The 12,467-nt window shown below is 34.8% G+C and overlaps 2 protein-coding genes across 6 annotated transcripts; one reads left to right on the top strand and one right to left on the bottom strand.

The window, feature by feature from the left end:
* Positions 1 to 2,628: 2,628 nt before the first annotated feature.
* LOC18037715 (transcription factor TGA1) lies at positions 2,629 to 8,821 on the top strand. Of its 3 annotated transcripts, XM_006428032.2 has the most exons (10): positions 2,629 to 2,949; positions 4,429 to 4,468; positions 4,921 to 5,089; positions 5,177 to 5,251; positions 6,056 to 6,115; positions 6,201 to 6,278; positions 6,412 to 6,475; positions 7,259 to 7,521; positions 7,990 to 8,217; positions 8,338 to 8,821. In XM_006428032.2, exons 3-10 carry the CDS (start codon positions 4,931 to 4,933, stop codon positions 8,488 to 8,490), a joined length of 1,080 nt encoding a protein of 359 aa, XP_006428095.1. In that variant the 5' UTR covers positions 2,629 to 2,949; positions 4,429 to 4,468; positions 4,921 to 4,930; the 3' UTR covers positions 8,491 to 8,821. The 3 variants fall into 3 exon arrangements, with proteins under 3 accessions (XP_006428095.1, XP_006428096.1, XP_024037154.1); XM_006428033.2 differs by lacking the exon at positions 4,429 to 4,468; XM_024181386.1 differs by lacking the exon at positions 2,629 to 2,949 and having other exon boundaries at positions 4,271 to 4,808.
* Positions 8,822 to 9,154: 333 nt separating this feature from the next.
* On the bottom strand, positions 9,155 to 12,467 carry LOC18037425 (alanine--glyoxylate aminotransferase 2 homolog 1, mitochondrial). 3 transcript variants are annotated; one of them, XM_006428028.2, is made up of 9 exons: positions 11,914 to 12,467; positions 11,263 to 11,493; positions 10,973 to 11,143; positions 10,684 to 10,827; positions 10,388 to 10,567; positions 9,968 to 10,193; positions 9,707 to 9,820; positions 9,484 to 9,570; positions 9,155 to 9,355 (listed from the first exon to the last, which is right to left on the bottom strand). In XM_006428028.2, the coding sequence occupies exons 1-9, from the start codon at positions 12,148 to 12,150 to the stop codon at positions 9,312 to 9,314; spliced, it is 1,434 nt and encodes a 477-aa protein (XP_006428091.1). In that variant the 5' UTR covers positions 12,151 to 12,467; the 3' UTR covers positions 9,155 to 9,311. The 3 variants fall into 3 exon arrangements, with proteins under 3 accessions (XP_006428091.1, XP_024036741.1, XP_024036742.1); XM_024180973.1 differs by lacking the exon at positions 11,914 to 12,467 and adding an exon at positions 11,577 to 11,712; XM_024180974.1 differs by lacking the exon at positions 11,914 to 12,467 and adding an exon at positions 11,593 to 11,712.

Below are 12,467 nucleotides of genomic sequence, written 5' to 3'. Positions count from 1 at the left end.
AGAAGTGTAAAGTGTTTAATATAAATTAAATACTACGCATAACATCAAGTTGCTCCAATATTGATAAGATTATTAAATAATTGGTACGGGGATTTCTATAAAGCTAGCTAGCTTATTTTATACAACCAATTCTGTACGTACATGTTATATTTTCATCAAATTCTCATACGTGGTTGTCCTCATTCTGCAAATAGAAATCAAAATAATACATTATTGCATGCTGTAAAATAAAATATGTATATTCTTTGCTAAGAAAAGAAAATGCCGACGCTTTAATTTGTTAGAATGAATTGAATAAACTACTTATCAGTAAGTTGTTTTTTAGCTTGAGCACAGCTAGGTCATGCTAATATATCTGTTACTGAAGATAACAACAAGGAATTTATATTTTAAATTTTATCTCTACTAATAATAAATGTTTAAAATCTGCAGCTACTTCAATAATTAAGTTGAGGTCACTCTTGTCTCCAGTTGGATATGAGGAGCCAATTTTAGGGTTGGTGTTAGGTAAGAGATAACCAAACTCCCAATAATATTTTGTTAAAAGGAGATGATACAAATAATTAATTTCTTTTTTGGCGATTAGGGTTTAGGAGCCTCCGTAATCACTAATGGATTGGCACAGCTTCTGTTTTAGCTTTTAAATGACTTGGAAGGGTATGGAGCACTGTCGAGCTGTCCCATGAAATCCAACATTAATAAACATAACCCCTTCATGCTAGTGAGAGGTACTTAGTACTTTCAGAATTATTACGTACTTTTAGAGATGCATGGGGAAATCATTTTAATAAATGTACTTGCATGAAGAACTATACTTTAATTTCAAGAAAAATTTAAGTGGGATAATCGATAAGTTAATGATCATTATTTTGAATTGCACTTCATGCATACTTGATATTTCTTAATTTAGACACGTTCATTCAGTTACGACATACCCCACTTATAAGCAGTTTCATTAAATGACGTATTTATAAAAAAAAATGTAATAACATTATTAAAGAAAAAGTTGTTTTTTACTTAGCCAGCATTACAAATTAAATTGATATGGTAATAATTTTTAATTACTCCTCGAGTTTCTCTTAATAGTATTTTAAAGAGTACTTTTATATACGCACTAAATCTTGTATGATGATGCAGTAGGCATTGTTAAGCATGGAGATGATGACATGACTAGCACTGTTAAGCATGAATTAATATAAACCACAACAGAGAGAAAGTCAGGAATCCATGTGATTTCGCATAGTTCTTGGAGATCAAATCAATTTGACATTGTGTTCCGTAGACGAATATGCAATCGACTTGTCCAAATTAAAAGTAGAATAAGAAAATGACATCTTCAAGAAGCTTCAAATGGGAAAATAATTCATACCACTTTTGCAATTTGCATTAGCACAGACTTTGAGGTGGCATCATCAATTTAGTCACACGTTGACCAAAATTCATATAAAAATTTGATAAATAAAAGAGAAAATGTCTAAGAAAAAAAATGGTACCATATAAGAACTTCAATTGTAGTTAGAATAACAGATTAATTAAAACTGGAATTAATTACAGAATTTGAAGGGATTACAATGAAGTTACCAAATTTGTCAGCAAATAAAACTAATAATTTCTCTTTATTTGATTGCTCCTTAATATTTTCTTTAAATTAAAGAAAGAAACTCAATCTTATTATGAATCCGCAAACAAAAAGGCGCGTATCACCTCGCTATTTAACGACCCTTTCATTTGCTGACGCACACTCCCCCGGCAAAACAATCATTCTCTCCCACGCTCGTCACCGGCATTTGAACTTCACTCGCCCAAAAAATACGAGAAAGAGAAAATTTTGGGAAAAAAAAACACCTAATAGATTTTGGTAATCCCATGTGCCGGACCATTTTAATTAAATTCTTACAAGGTGCGAGTATTAACCTTTTCAGCATCAATTAGTATAATTAATGCACCAGTATTATGTATTCATCATATATACTAAAAATTAATATCAATTTATACATCAAATCACACAAGTTATTGTATAAAATTTATTGTATTTTTTGTATACAATTTTATTGAGGTCGCCTTTTAGTTGAGCAACAATTTTATAAAGCTACATCGCTTATAATAATTACTAAATTTAGTAAAATATTCAGTTTCACATTCGACATAAGATTTATCTTTTTTTTTTTCAAATTTTCTAAAATAACAATGGGAAGAATTTATATCACTTTTTTAACCTATTTTTTTCTTAGAATTTGAGATCAGTCAAAGAAAATTAGTTTACAATTATACATTCAAGCTCCGAAGAACCGAACACAAAATTTATTTGCTCTTATATCAATTTATATAAATTTATAAACAGATACAAATAGGCGTTGTAAGCACACACTCCAGGAAAGGGCGCGTAAAGGGGAGGAAGAGGAACCGGCGAAGTATAAGGAGGATATAATCATAATCTATCTGGTACGCACATTCAGTAGATAGTGGAAAGGTGACAAGAGTAAATATGTCTTGTAATAAATAATAATAATAATAATAAAGATTATTATAATATTACGTAATCTTTGACTCCATGTAGCTTATGATAAACACAAAAACATATTCTAATTTATACCCAATTATTAGTTTTGTAATATAATTTTTGTTTTCTTAAAAATAATAACAAATGGGGAAGTACTGTTTGAGGGACTCTTTTAAGCTGTCGTGTTGTTAGTATGATTCTTCTAAGAAATGATGGGACTTAAACTTGTTGGGGTTTTGATAGTGGGAGGAGTTGAAGAACAAGATAAACGGTTGCTCTTGCTGGTTCGGTTTGCCTTTCATTTGTTGGGAGTTGTCGTTTTGGGAGCTGTTTGTGGTTGAGGTTGAGGAGAGGGAGGGAAGATTTTTAGCGGGAAATTAATTAAAGTTACTCTTTGACTCTCTCATATAGTCATATGCATGTATTGTCAGCAACTTTTGAATTGAAAGGTTTGATTTCTGTTTCTGTTTCTGCTTTTGTTTTGTGGGTGTGATTGCTTTCTTTTTCCTGTTTGGTTGCCAAGAAAAGGGAAGGACATGAAAGAAAGTTTAAAATATTGCTTTGTTTTTGCTCTGCTTTTATGACTAACAACAAAGGTTTCTTTTTCTTTTTTTTCTTTTTTTGAGTTTTGTTAAGGTAAAAGAGGTTTTGCTTTATTATGTGTATTTAGTGATGAATATGTTGAAAGGTAGTTTGAGAGTAGAAATTATTTCATTTCGGTTAGCTTAAAGTTCTTGCACTTGTTACATTTTCTTGCTTTGATTACGCTTTTGGAAATAGTTAAGCTGGACATTCAATTCCAGTTTCTACTTGTTTCTTTATTATATATGAATGAAACGGTAACTTGTTTGTCATGAATGTTCCTATTGGATTCATCTACTATTTGGCTTATTGAAATTGAATTTCTTAATTGCAAGAGAAGTGAATTTTTTTTTTTAATCCTTTTTTATGTATGCCTTGTTTCAAAGCTTCAAGAATTGTGGAGGCAAACAATTTGAAGGGTTGTTTTGCGGTCTATGAAATGTTGATTTAAGTCCAACTGCTGAATTGGCAATTTTAGGTGTGTAGCCGCTCTCTGATTCTCACTAGTTCTTGTTTGAACCTGTTCTCTCCTAGTTTGCTGTCACCTCACCGCTATCTCTGCTTGCACGTTCGAAGGAATAGCAAGCAGAAAACTACAAAAAGGAAGGGGTAGCACATTGAACCTAGAAAAGAGAGTTGAGGGTTGGAACACGAGTATAACAAAAATTCTTGGGATTATTTGTATTTTGTTCATTTTATAGAGCAGTTGAGTTGACAAGGGAAATTTTTACCCCCCTCAATTTTCTTTGTGGGGAACTTTATGATCTGCCTCCAAATTTTGAATTATTATTATTTGTTTATATTTTTCTAATGATTCTGATATATTTTATGAATGATTTTCTACATACTGTCATATTCTTTTAAGTCTAGATAGCAATCAGAATTTGTGGTGCGTACAGGTCCACCATTAACAAATAAATGGGGACAAGCAAACAGTAAACTTCAATTATGGAATGACTTGGCTGTTTAGAGCTGATCTGGACCTTTAAAAAAAATTAAATGAAAAAAATGTAATGATTATTGTCCAAACTTTGGATACACTTGGCTACATGCTGTGTGTTCTGCAAAAGCACATTTGGTCCAAGTTGCTTCTAGCTTGTTGACTGGCTTTTTTAGCAACTTAGTTGGTTTGTAGTAGTTACAAAAAGTGCTATTCATTCTCTATTTGTTTGACAGTTTGGATATACTGTTCCATTTTAGACATCAGGTTATTATAATGCTGAAGAAGCGCTAAGATTGTTATGCAGACTTAAGAAAAATCTGCATTTACAAGTCTGGTGGTATCAATTCATTTAGTTTCTTGGCAATATCAAATAATCTGAAAATCTTCGTGACGTTTGTTGCAGCAATTGACAGATGACATAGCAAACAGACGAGAAGGAAAAGGTGCTGCAAGTATATGATGGGGTGTCCAAGATATTGACGCTTTGTTACTTCGTGATGTTTTAGTGACTTAAATTTGTTAAATTATATGGGAGAAAAAAAAAATTTTATGCCATTCTTGGATTTCTTGTCTTTTGCTTTTTGACGTTAGCGGCTAACTGGTTCTAATCATGAGCATGGAATCCCATAATTTTATAGCCCGTTATATCAGTGACCTTCTGTCAGAGCCTTTTTCTTGTTTCACCTTTGAAGTGGAGAGTGCTGTTTAATTGAAGTCTTCCATTAGCTGTTTAATGTTTCTTATTTTAGTTATAATTGGAGACTGCTGTTCAATTTGAACCTTGTAGGTTCCCATTACCTCTTGTGGTATTTTCATTCCACCGTTTTATCTTTATGTTTATGCCTATATTTTGTTACATATGCCAAAAGCTTATTTGACCTGATCCTGTTATTAGTTTGAAGAGCATGAACTCTCCGTCCACCCAGTATGTCACCCCAAGAAGGTTGGGCATTTATGAGCCCATCCACCAGATGAGCACATGGGTAGAAAATTTTAAGAGTAATGGCAATCCAAATACATCAGCACCTATAATTGTGGAGGTGGATACAAGACTAGACAATCAGGTGCAAATTATGACCCTTTATTCTTTTTGATCTGGAAGTTGAGGCGATGTTTCCAAACTGATTCATATTTTTCATTCAACTTTCTAGTCAGAGGATACTTCTCATGGATCGCAAGGACCTTTCTGCAAGTACGAACAAGAAGCAAGTAAACCTTTTGACAAGGTAAGTTTGATGATCAAGGATTTCTTCTCTTGTTCTAATTTATATAGCTTCGAGTTCCTGCTATTTATCTTTCTACTTAGAAAATAATCCACTTCCTCTAGATTTACACACAACTGATGTACACAGTCTGAATTTGGGGAAATATAAGGAATGGCCATTGTACCTCAGAAACTAACAGTAACAGAAATTTTCAGTTAAAGTTTTGTACGTTCTCCTTTCAATGAATTCTCCAATCATATGCTGATTCTGTATGTTTGTGCCTCATTCACTTTCTCATTCATTTGAGTATAAACACCCAGAGACTGACACAATCATGACATCTAAGTGATGTAGAACATCCTGAAGATGTATGTGTGTATAAAAATGGAAGTTTCCTTTTTCTCCTTATTGTAAATCTTATAATAAATGAATCAAAGTTTGGAATTTTTTCCATTTCTTCCCTCCTATCCTGTCTAAATTTCTCCTATTTCCTTCTAAAGTTCTCTTATTTCTATACTATTAAGTCTTTCATTTTCATGTTGTCTTCCCTCATCTACCTCTGCTCAAGACAGTTGACTGAAGTTTCAGCTAGTATGAGGGAGGAGTTTCTTATGGCTCTCCTTCATTTTAACTGTTGAGATTTAGTTTGGACACCTTTTGGTTGTTGTATAATAGCACGATTTGTAATGAACTGCCTTTTAGTTCATAGACCTTCCTCTAGTCAATGCATACATGATAATGGTTTACCAATTTTATCCATTTCGTGAATGTTTCTCTTCAACATGAGATGATTCTGGTTTGCATCTTTGTTGCTGATGTTTGCAGATACAGAGACGTCTTGCACAAAACCGTGAGGCTGCTCGTAAAAGCCGTTTGCGGAAAAAGGTATAAAGGGGTCTGAATCCAAACAGATATAGTATGTGCAACTAGAGGTTTCAAACTTTCTGTTTGATTAATCTTTTGTTTGCAGGCCTATGTTCAGCAGCTAGAAACAAGTAGATTAAAGCTAGTTCAGCTGGAGCAGGAGCTTGACCGAGCTAGACAGCAGGTGTGGAGAAGATGTGCCTTTTTTTTTTTTTTTTTGAATCTATTGCCATGATGATTGAAGAGGGCCCTTTTCTCCTCTTAATTTAAAAGTTAAAAATGTTTGTATATTTCAAGTGGTAAATGCTGCACTGCAGGGTCTGTATGTAGGTAGTGGAGTAGAAGGTGTGCATATGGGGTTCTCTGGAACTGTAAACTCAGGTTTGTTTGTAAAACTGCAGCATTTATGATGGTCGGTTTTGATATCTTTCCTTGTCAAAATTCTGTATGTTGGTTTTCATGTCCTCGTGCACAAACATTGCTATGCCTTAAAAATTGCTTGTCTCTGATACTTTGTGGTTATTATGGTATTTGACATTCTTAAATGCCCGATATAAAATGTAAGGCTGTGGCATTCTAATCGTAAGCTGTAGTTGCTATTCTTATGGAGTAAGAAGAATGCCGCACAGCCAAGTTTACTGTCAAATAGTCCTGCTGTAAAATAGTATCTGGAAGCATTTGAGGGCTAATACATACTATCTGCCTTTTGGGTCCCTGGAAATTCTCTTTGCTCTTCTAGAATTTTGGAACTTGATTGAGTATTGCTTGAGGACCTCTAATATCCTCAATCTGTTCCACTAATAAATAGATATGTTTTGTTTAACTGGAATTTTTAGGAACTAGTTGTGAACACGGTATACTAAATTGTAGTGATTTGTAGCCATAGCTAAATTTTATGTATAGCAATGTAATTTTGTTTTAGAATTGTCTAAAGAAAAATAATTAAACTTTGCATGGGCAATTAAAGTAAAACTTATTCTAATAAATGTGGTCAAAATGTACATGAAATATATTTATGCTCCTAGCTTACCATCGCCATTCATTGTATATCCCTTTGTTTTCATTTCCTGAAGCACCTGTTGCTTACAGCGCATTGTTCTTTTGTTCTCTCGTGTTTTTGCATTCAATAATTAGTCGTCATTGAGAATTCTGCATGGTTTACAGCATTTGAGATGGAGTATGGACACTGGTTGGAAGAACAAAGCAGACAAATTTGTGAACTGAGGAATGCTTTGCAAGCACATATTGGTGACGTAGAGCTCCGCATTCTTGTAGATGCTGGCATGAGCCACTATTTTGAACTTTTCCGCATGAAAACAACAGCTGCAAAAGCAGATGTCTTCTATGTAATGTCTGGCATGTGGAAAACACCCGCTGAACGTTTTTTCTTCTGGATAGGAGGATTCAGACCTTCAGAACTCCTCAAGGTAATTCTTATTTCTTTTTCTTTTGTAATTGAAAAAGTTGTCTTATTTGGTGCATAGGGCATGTTGATTTTGTGGTAGAAGCTGTGGGATCTAAATGTGCTAGGCTGAATTTTAAGACTTGGCATGATTTTCATGCCTAGATGTTGGAAAAAAAAGCACCATTTATTAGGTATTATATTTTCATATAGACAATTCTTTAATTTATAAGCACATCACCGACCTGCACCTACCCAGTTATCTATTTTTTTCTCTTATTATTTTCAAACTGTGACGATCATGTTAGGGTTTCCCAAGTCTTTGTAATTTCAGTAAAGTATATGGTCGTAGCCTTTTTCTTATAATATGGTCCTAGTTCTTAATATGTTAAAAACTTCTACACATTTATATAAGCACGTGTTTTACTTTTACGCTTATTTGAAAAGGACTAAATTTCACTGAATGTCACTAACACATTTGTGTTTTTAACAGGTTCTTGTTCCTCAGCTTGAACCCTTGACAGAGCAGCAACTTATTGATGTTTGTAACCTAAGACAATCATGTCAGCAAGCAGAAGATGCACTTTCGCAAGGCATGGATAAACTGCAGCAAACGCTTGCTGAGACTGTAGCAGCTGGTCAGCTGGCGGAAGTTGGTTACAATCCACGTACAGGTACTGCAATGGATAAATTGGAGGCTCTTGTCAGTTTTGTAAGCCAGGTAAGAATCTGCATTCTCTCATTGCCCACTCAAGTGGTTTTCTTCCATTTTCTCTTTGCACTTCCAAATTCCAATTTCTTCTTGACATGTTTAACAACTCGACAAGTTTTTGCACTGCAGGCTGACCATCTTCGCCAGGAAACTCTGCAGCAAATGTCTCGTATCCTAACAACTCGTCAGGCAGCTCGAGGGTTGCTTGCTTTGGGTGAGTACTTTCTTCGACTCAGAGCTCTGAGCTCACTTTGGGCTAATCGTCCTCGGGAGCCCACCTAGCCTTACAGCTAGCTCGCACTCTCTGGGAGATCAATATTTACCGGTTGAACATTGTTTCCGGAATCAGTGGTACATCTGGGTAATGTTGTCATAAACAAAGTTTCCAGAAATCTAGCTGCTGACATTTTTCAAGCAGCCGCATGCATCCCGAGGAATTGTAAATACAAATAGCCCTTTAATGATAGAGGAAATTTGTAATTAAATCAATTTTCAACGCGTGTTGTACATTCGGTCATCTTGGAACAGTTTTCTTTGGGTAATATATCCCATCTACAGATGGAACTTTGTTGTGTAAATTTTTGTAGTTTCCCCTTCCTGCTCTAAATGTTTGATTAATAAACTGTCCTTGTTCAGGAATGAGCAAGAGATACTTATGCTGGAAAAACCAGTGAAATTTAATGAAGTTTTGCTTAGTCAGTCCGTGAGCATTAGTTGTTTCTTTTCTGAAGTTCACTAGTCACTACTATATTTAGGCTCCATTTGTGATTGCTGTGTGATCCTAGCTTAATTGCAAAATAATTAAAATTTGCAGTAAACACCTACTTAATATTTATCAGACGTTCATCTATTTTAACTTGGTAGTTAGGGACAGGTAGATTAAAAAGTCACACAGCACTTCAGTTTCAAAGAAGCAGAAATTGAAAATGGGACTTGGGCAGCAAGAGGAAGAAACAACACACATCCAATTCACTATGTTAACAATGAGCTGAAATGTCTGGACATTCTGCTTGATATTATTGAAACTAAGCTCTCTGTAGAGTCCGATATTCAGAGGATTTGAAATGTTACATGATTTTCCCCAGCTTGTAACAGATTTATCTTCACAACTTTGACATGGAATAGTCCAAAGCATCAACTAGAAAATCTGCGTATTTCATTAAAAAAAAAAAAAGGTATGATTATTTTCTAAAGTTTTGAGTTTAAAAAAAAAAGAAAAAGAAAATTAATCATTATTGAAAAGTTTGTTCATCAGGAGGGAGCTGTAACAAGTACCTGCATCATCTTTTGTAAAACACATTGGTGGCTTAATTCTGAAAACATTTCCATGTAGTCCTCCTTTGCCAATGAGAACACCAAGTTCTTCAATCAGAGACCAGTCAGCAGTTAGCATCGGAGGAAATTTGAAGGGGAGTGTAATTCATGGCACAAGATGTTAAAAAAGTAATGAAAAATGAGCAACTTTTTAGTCGCATGAGGTTATGAGAGTTGTTGATACCTCTAAGCTTCTCGAATAAGACTGCAGTTTCTGCCTTGGCGGGTGTCTTCTCCTGCCTGTCAGTTACCAATTCCATCCCCACCATTAGGCCTCTCCCTCTCACATCTCCAATGACTGAATCAAGATTTTAAGAAAGTGTGAGAAGAAAGCATAATGAAATCACCACTCCGAAGAAACTACATTCATATCAACTTAATAAATAGTCGAACCAAGGTCAATAGATAAGAAAAGAAAGAAATGGACTAGTTCAAGAGCAATTACTATCATGTCTCTCTTGTAAAGTTCTCAAGCGTCCAAGCAAGTGAGAACCAACATCAGCACAGTGTGCTTGCCGCCTTTCTTTATCAATGACCCTGAGCACAGCAAGTCCACCAGCAGAACACACCGGGTTTCCACCAAAAGTGTTAAACTGAATCTTTTGAGCCATTACATTTGCTATTTCTGGTGTGGTCACTACAGCTCCTAATGGCAAACCATTGCCAATTCCCTGATAAATGTTTTTAGTGAAATGTAAACAATTCCCTGATAAATGTTTTTAGTGAAATGTAAAAGAATGATAGCATGATGATACTCAAACATAACCAACTAAAAGAAACGTCTAAGAATAAGGACATTGTAATAAATGAGAGTTTTAAGTTGAAACAAACGGTTTATCTTATCTTAAACAATCTGTATATAAACCTTTGCCATGGTAACTATGTCAGGAATAACCCCTTGTGTCTCAAAACCCCAGTAATGACTTCCTGTGCGACCAAATCCAGTTTGTACTTCATCAGCAATGCAGACACCTCCAGCCTTGCGCACAATGTCATAGACCAGTTTTAAGTATCCAGGGGCTAATTCAACAGCTCCTCCAACTCCCTGAAGCCATTCAAAATTTAGTAACAAAAAATTAAAGCTACAAATTTCTAGCAACCAATTCAGGGTTGCCCTAAATGCCAAATTTACAAATGTTTGGGAAAAATTATAGATGGCACCTGAATGGTTTCAGCAATAAAACCAGCAACTTTTCCTGAAGTTCCAAAATCAATGTGATCTTGCAAATCTTGGGCATAGCGGGCAGCATCTGAACCAAAGCTTCCATGATATGGATCAGGATTTACAACATGATGAATTTCACCCTGCAAATGGCCAGAGTGATTGGGTAAGTTTCAACAAATTAGCATGCCTTGCCTGGTACCTTTCTCACATACCCTAAGAGAATGTATGCCAATCCAAATGCCATGCTAACTGTTTGTACTCCGAAAACACAATTGGTAGACAAACCTGTGGAATGGGATATTTCCATGTATTTAGAGCTGTCAGTCCAATTGTACCAGAACTTCCACCATGATAAGCATTTCGCAGGGCAATCATGCCAAGATTACCTGTGGAAAGTCTGGCCATTAGCATTGCTAACTCATTTGCTTCGGTCCCAGAATTGACAAAATATACAACCTGCATTTCCAATTGAATTAGAGGAAGCTTATGATACCCAGTTTCTTGGGGATTTAAATTTGTAAACACAAACATGTCCGGGACGAATTACATAAAACACTAAACTCAAGAGAGAGAACCTTTAGGTTTCCAGGCATTTTCGATGCTAAAGCCTCTGCAAAATCAGCTATGGCATGGTGCAAGTATATGGTTGTCGCATGCTGGAGAAGCTTGCTTTGCTCAAAAATAGCATTCAGAACATCAGGATGACAATGACCACAGGACACAGTAACTATTCCAGCAAATGCATCCAAATACCGCCTACCATTCTCATCAAACAGATACTGCATCTTACCTTCAACAATATTAAGCTGTATAATGAAAATTAACAAATTAGTGAATTGCGTTTGTTGAATATCTAACCAGAAATTCAACGTTTTAAGAAATTAAGTACATTGAAATTGACCCACATCAAGATTAATTCCCTGCACTGATCGTTACCAGCAAAATCATATATTGGAGAAGTATATATTCTATCAAACCTTCATTAAAACAGCATTTAAGCTTAATAATCTCTAAGAAATTACAAATAACACAACTTATAAACCTAATAAATCCACCTAAAGATTAAAAAATATATTTATGAAAAAGAATTCACAAGTTTTTCATATTAGTGCTATAGAAGTCTAAAAAGCTCAAACTTTTAAGCTCAAAAAGAAAACTTTCATTCATTTTATTACTAAAGAAAGAAAAAGAATCCCATTAGGAAAAAAAAAAGGGAAAAAACTAACAGGTTTTTGATAATAATGAAAAATAGAGGGACCCAGAAATTGCTTTCGCTTTTGAAACACTTGATCAGCCGAGGGACCCGTGTAAGGTTTAGGATCATGATCAAAAGGCGGCAGCTGCGGAGGAGTAGTAGCAACAGCAGAAGCAGAAGCAGCAGTTGAGAAAGAAGTGCAAATATTCAACTTGGCTTTGGATTCCTTCACAGTTCTTTTCAAGATTTGTCTCTGCAAAAACGCCATTGGATGGATGATGATGCAGAGATAAAGAAAGAAAACAGATTTTTTTTTTTTGATGAAAATATTTCGAATTTTTATTTGTTTGCCAAAGTATGGATTGAAAAATCGACAATGGAAGTTGAGTGGAAATGGAACGCTAACTGAACAGAACAGTTAACTTCAAAGTTAAGTGAGTGTGGAACGGAACAGTGTAAGATTTTAATAAATATAATTTGGTGATTTGGCGCTTGTTACAGAACAGAATAGATTCTTTGATGTTGTTTTTTGTCGCACACATTATTTTTATTAATCTTCACAACCATTAGCTACAAAAATATAGT

Source organism: Citrus clementina, unplaced genomic scaffold, assembly GCF_000493195.1.
Source record: "Citrus clementina cultivar Clemenules unplaced genomic scaffold, Citrus_clementina_v1.0 scaffold_7, whole genome shotgun sequence".
Taxonomy (NCBI): Eukaryota; Viridiplantae; Streptophyta; class Magnoliopsida; order Sapindales; family Rutaceae; genus Citrus; species Citrus x clementina.
The sequence above is the reverse complement of the archived record's forward strand: the minus strand, read 5'-3'. Positions and strand labels throughout refer to the sequence as shown.

Bases quoted from the DNA above. Each gene is read 5' to 3' on its own strand.
- LOC18037715 (XM_006428033.2), top strand. From the start codon at position 4,931: ATGAACTCTCCGTCCACCCAGTATGTCACCCCAAGAAGGTTGGGCATT. The intron at 7,522-7,989 runs GTAATTCTTATT...TGTTTTTAACAG, and splicing joins GACCTTCAGAACTCCTCAAG to GTTCTTGTTCCTCAGCTTGA. The intron at 8,218-8,337 runs GTAAGAATCTGC...TTTGCACTGCAG, and splicing joins TTGTCAGTTTTGTAAGCCAG to GCTGACCATCTTCGCCAGGA.
- LOC18037425 (XM_006428028.2), bottom strand. From the start codon at position 12,150: ATGGCGTTTTTGCAGAGACAAATCTTGAAAAGAACTGTGAAGGAATCC. The intron at 11,494-11,913 runs GTTAGTTTTTTC...TTCATTATACAG, and splicing joins TTCATTATTATCAAAAACCT to CTTAATATTGTTGAAGGTAA. The intron at 10,194-10,387 runs GTTTATATACAG...AACATTTATCAG, and splicing joins ACATAGTTACCATGGCAAAG to GGAATTGGCAATGGTTTGCC.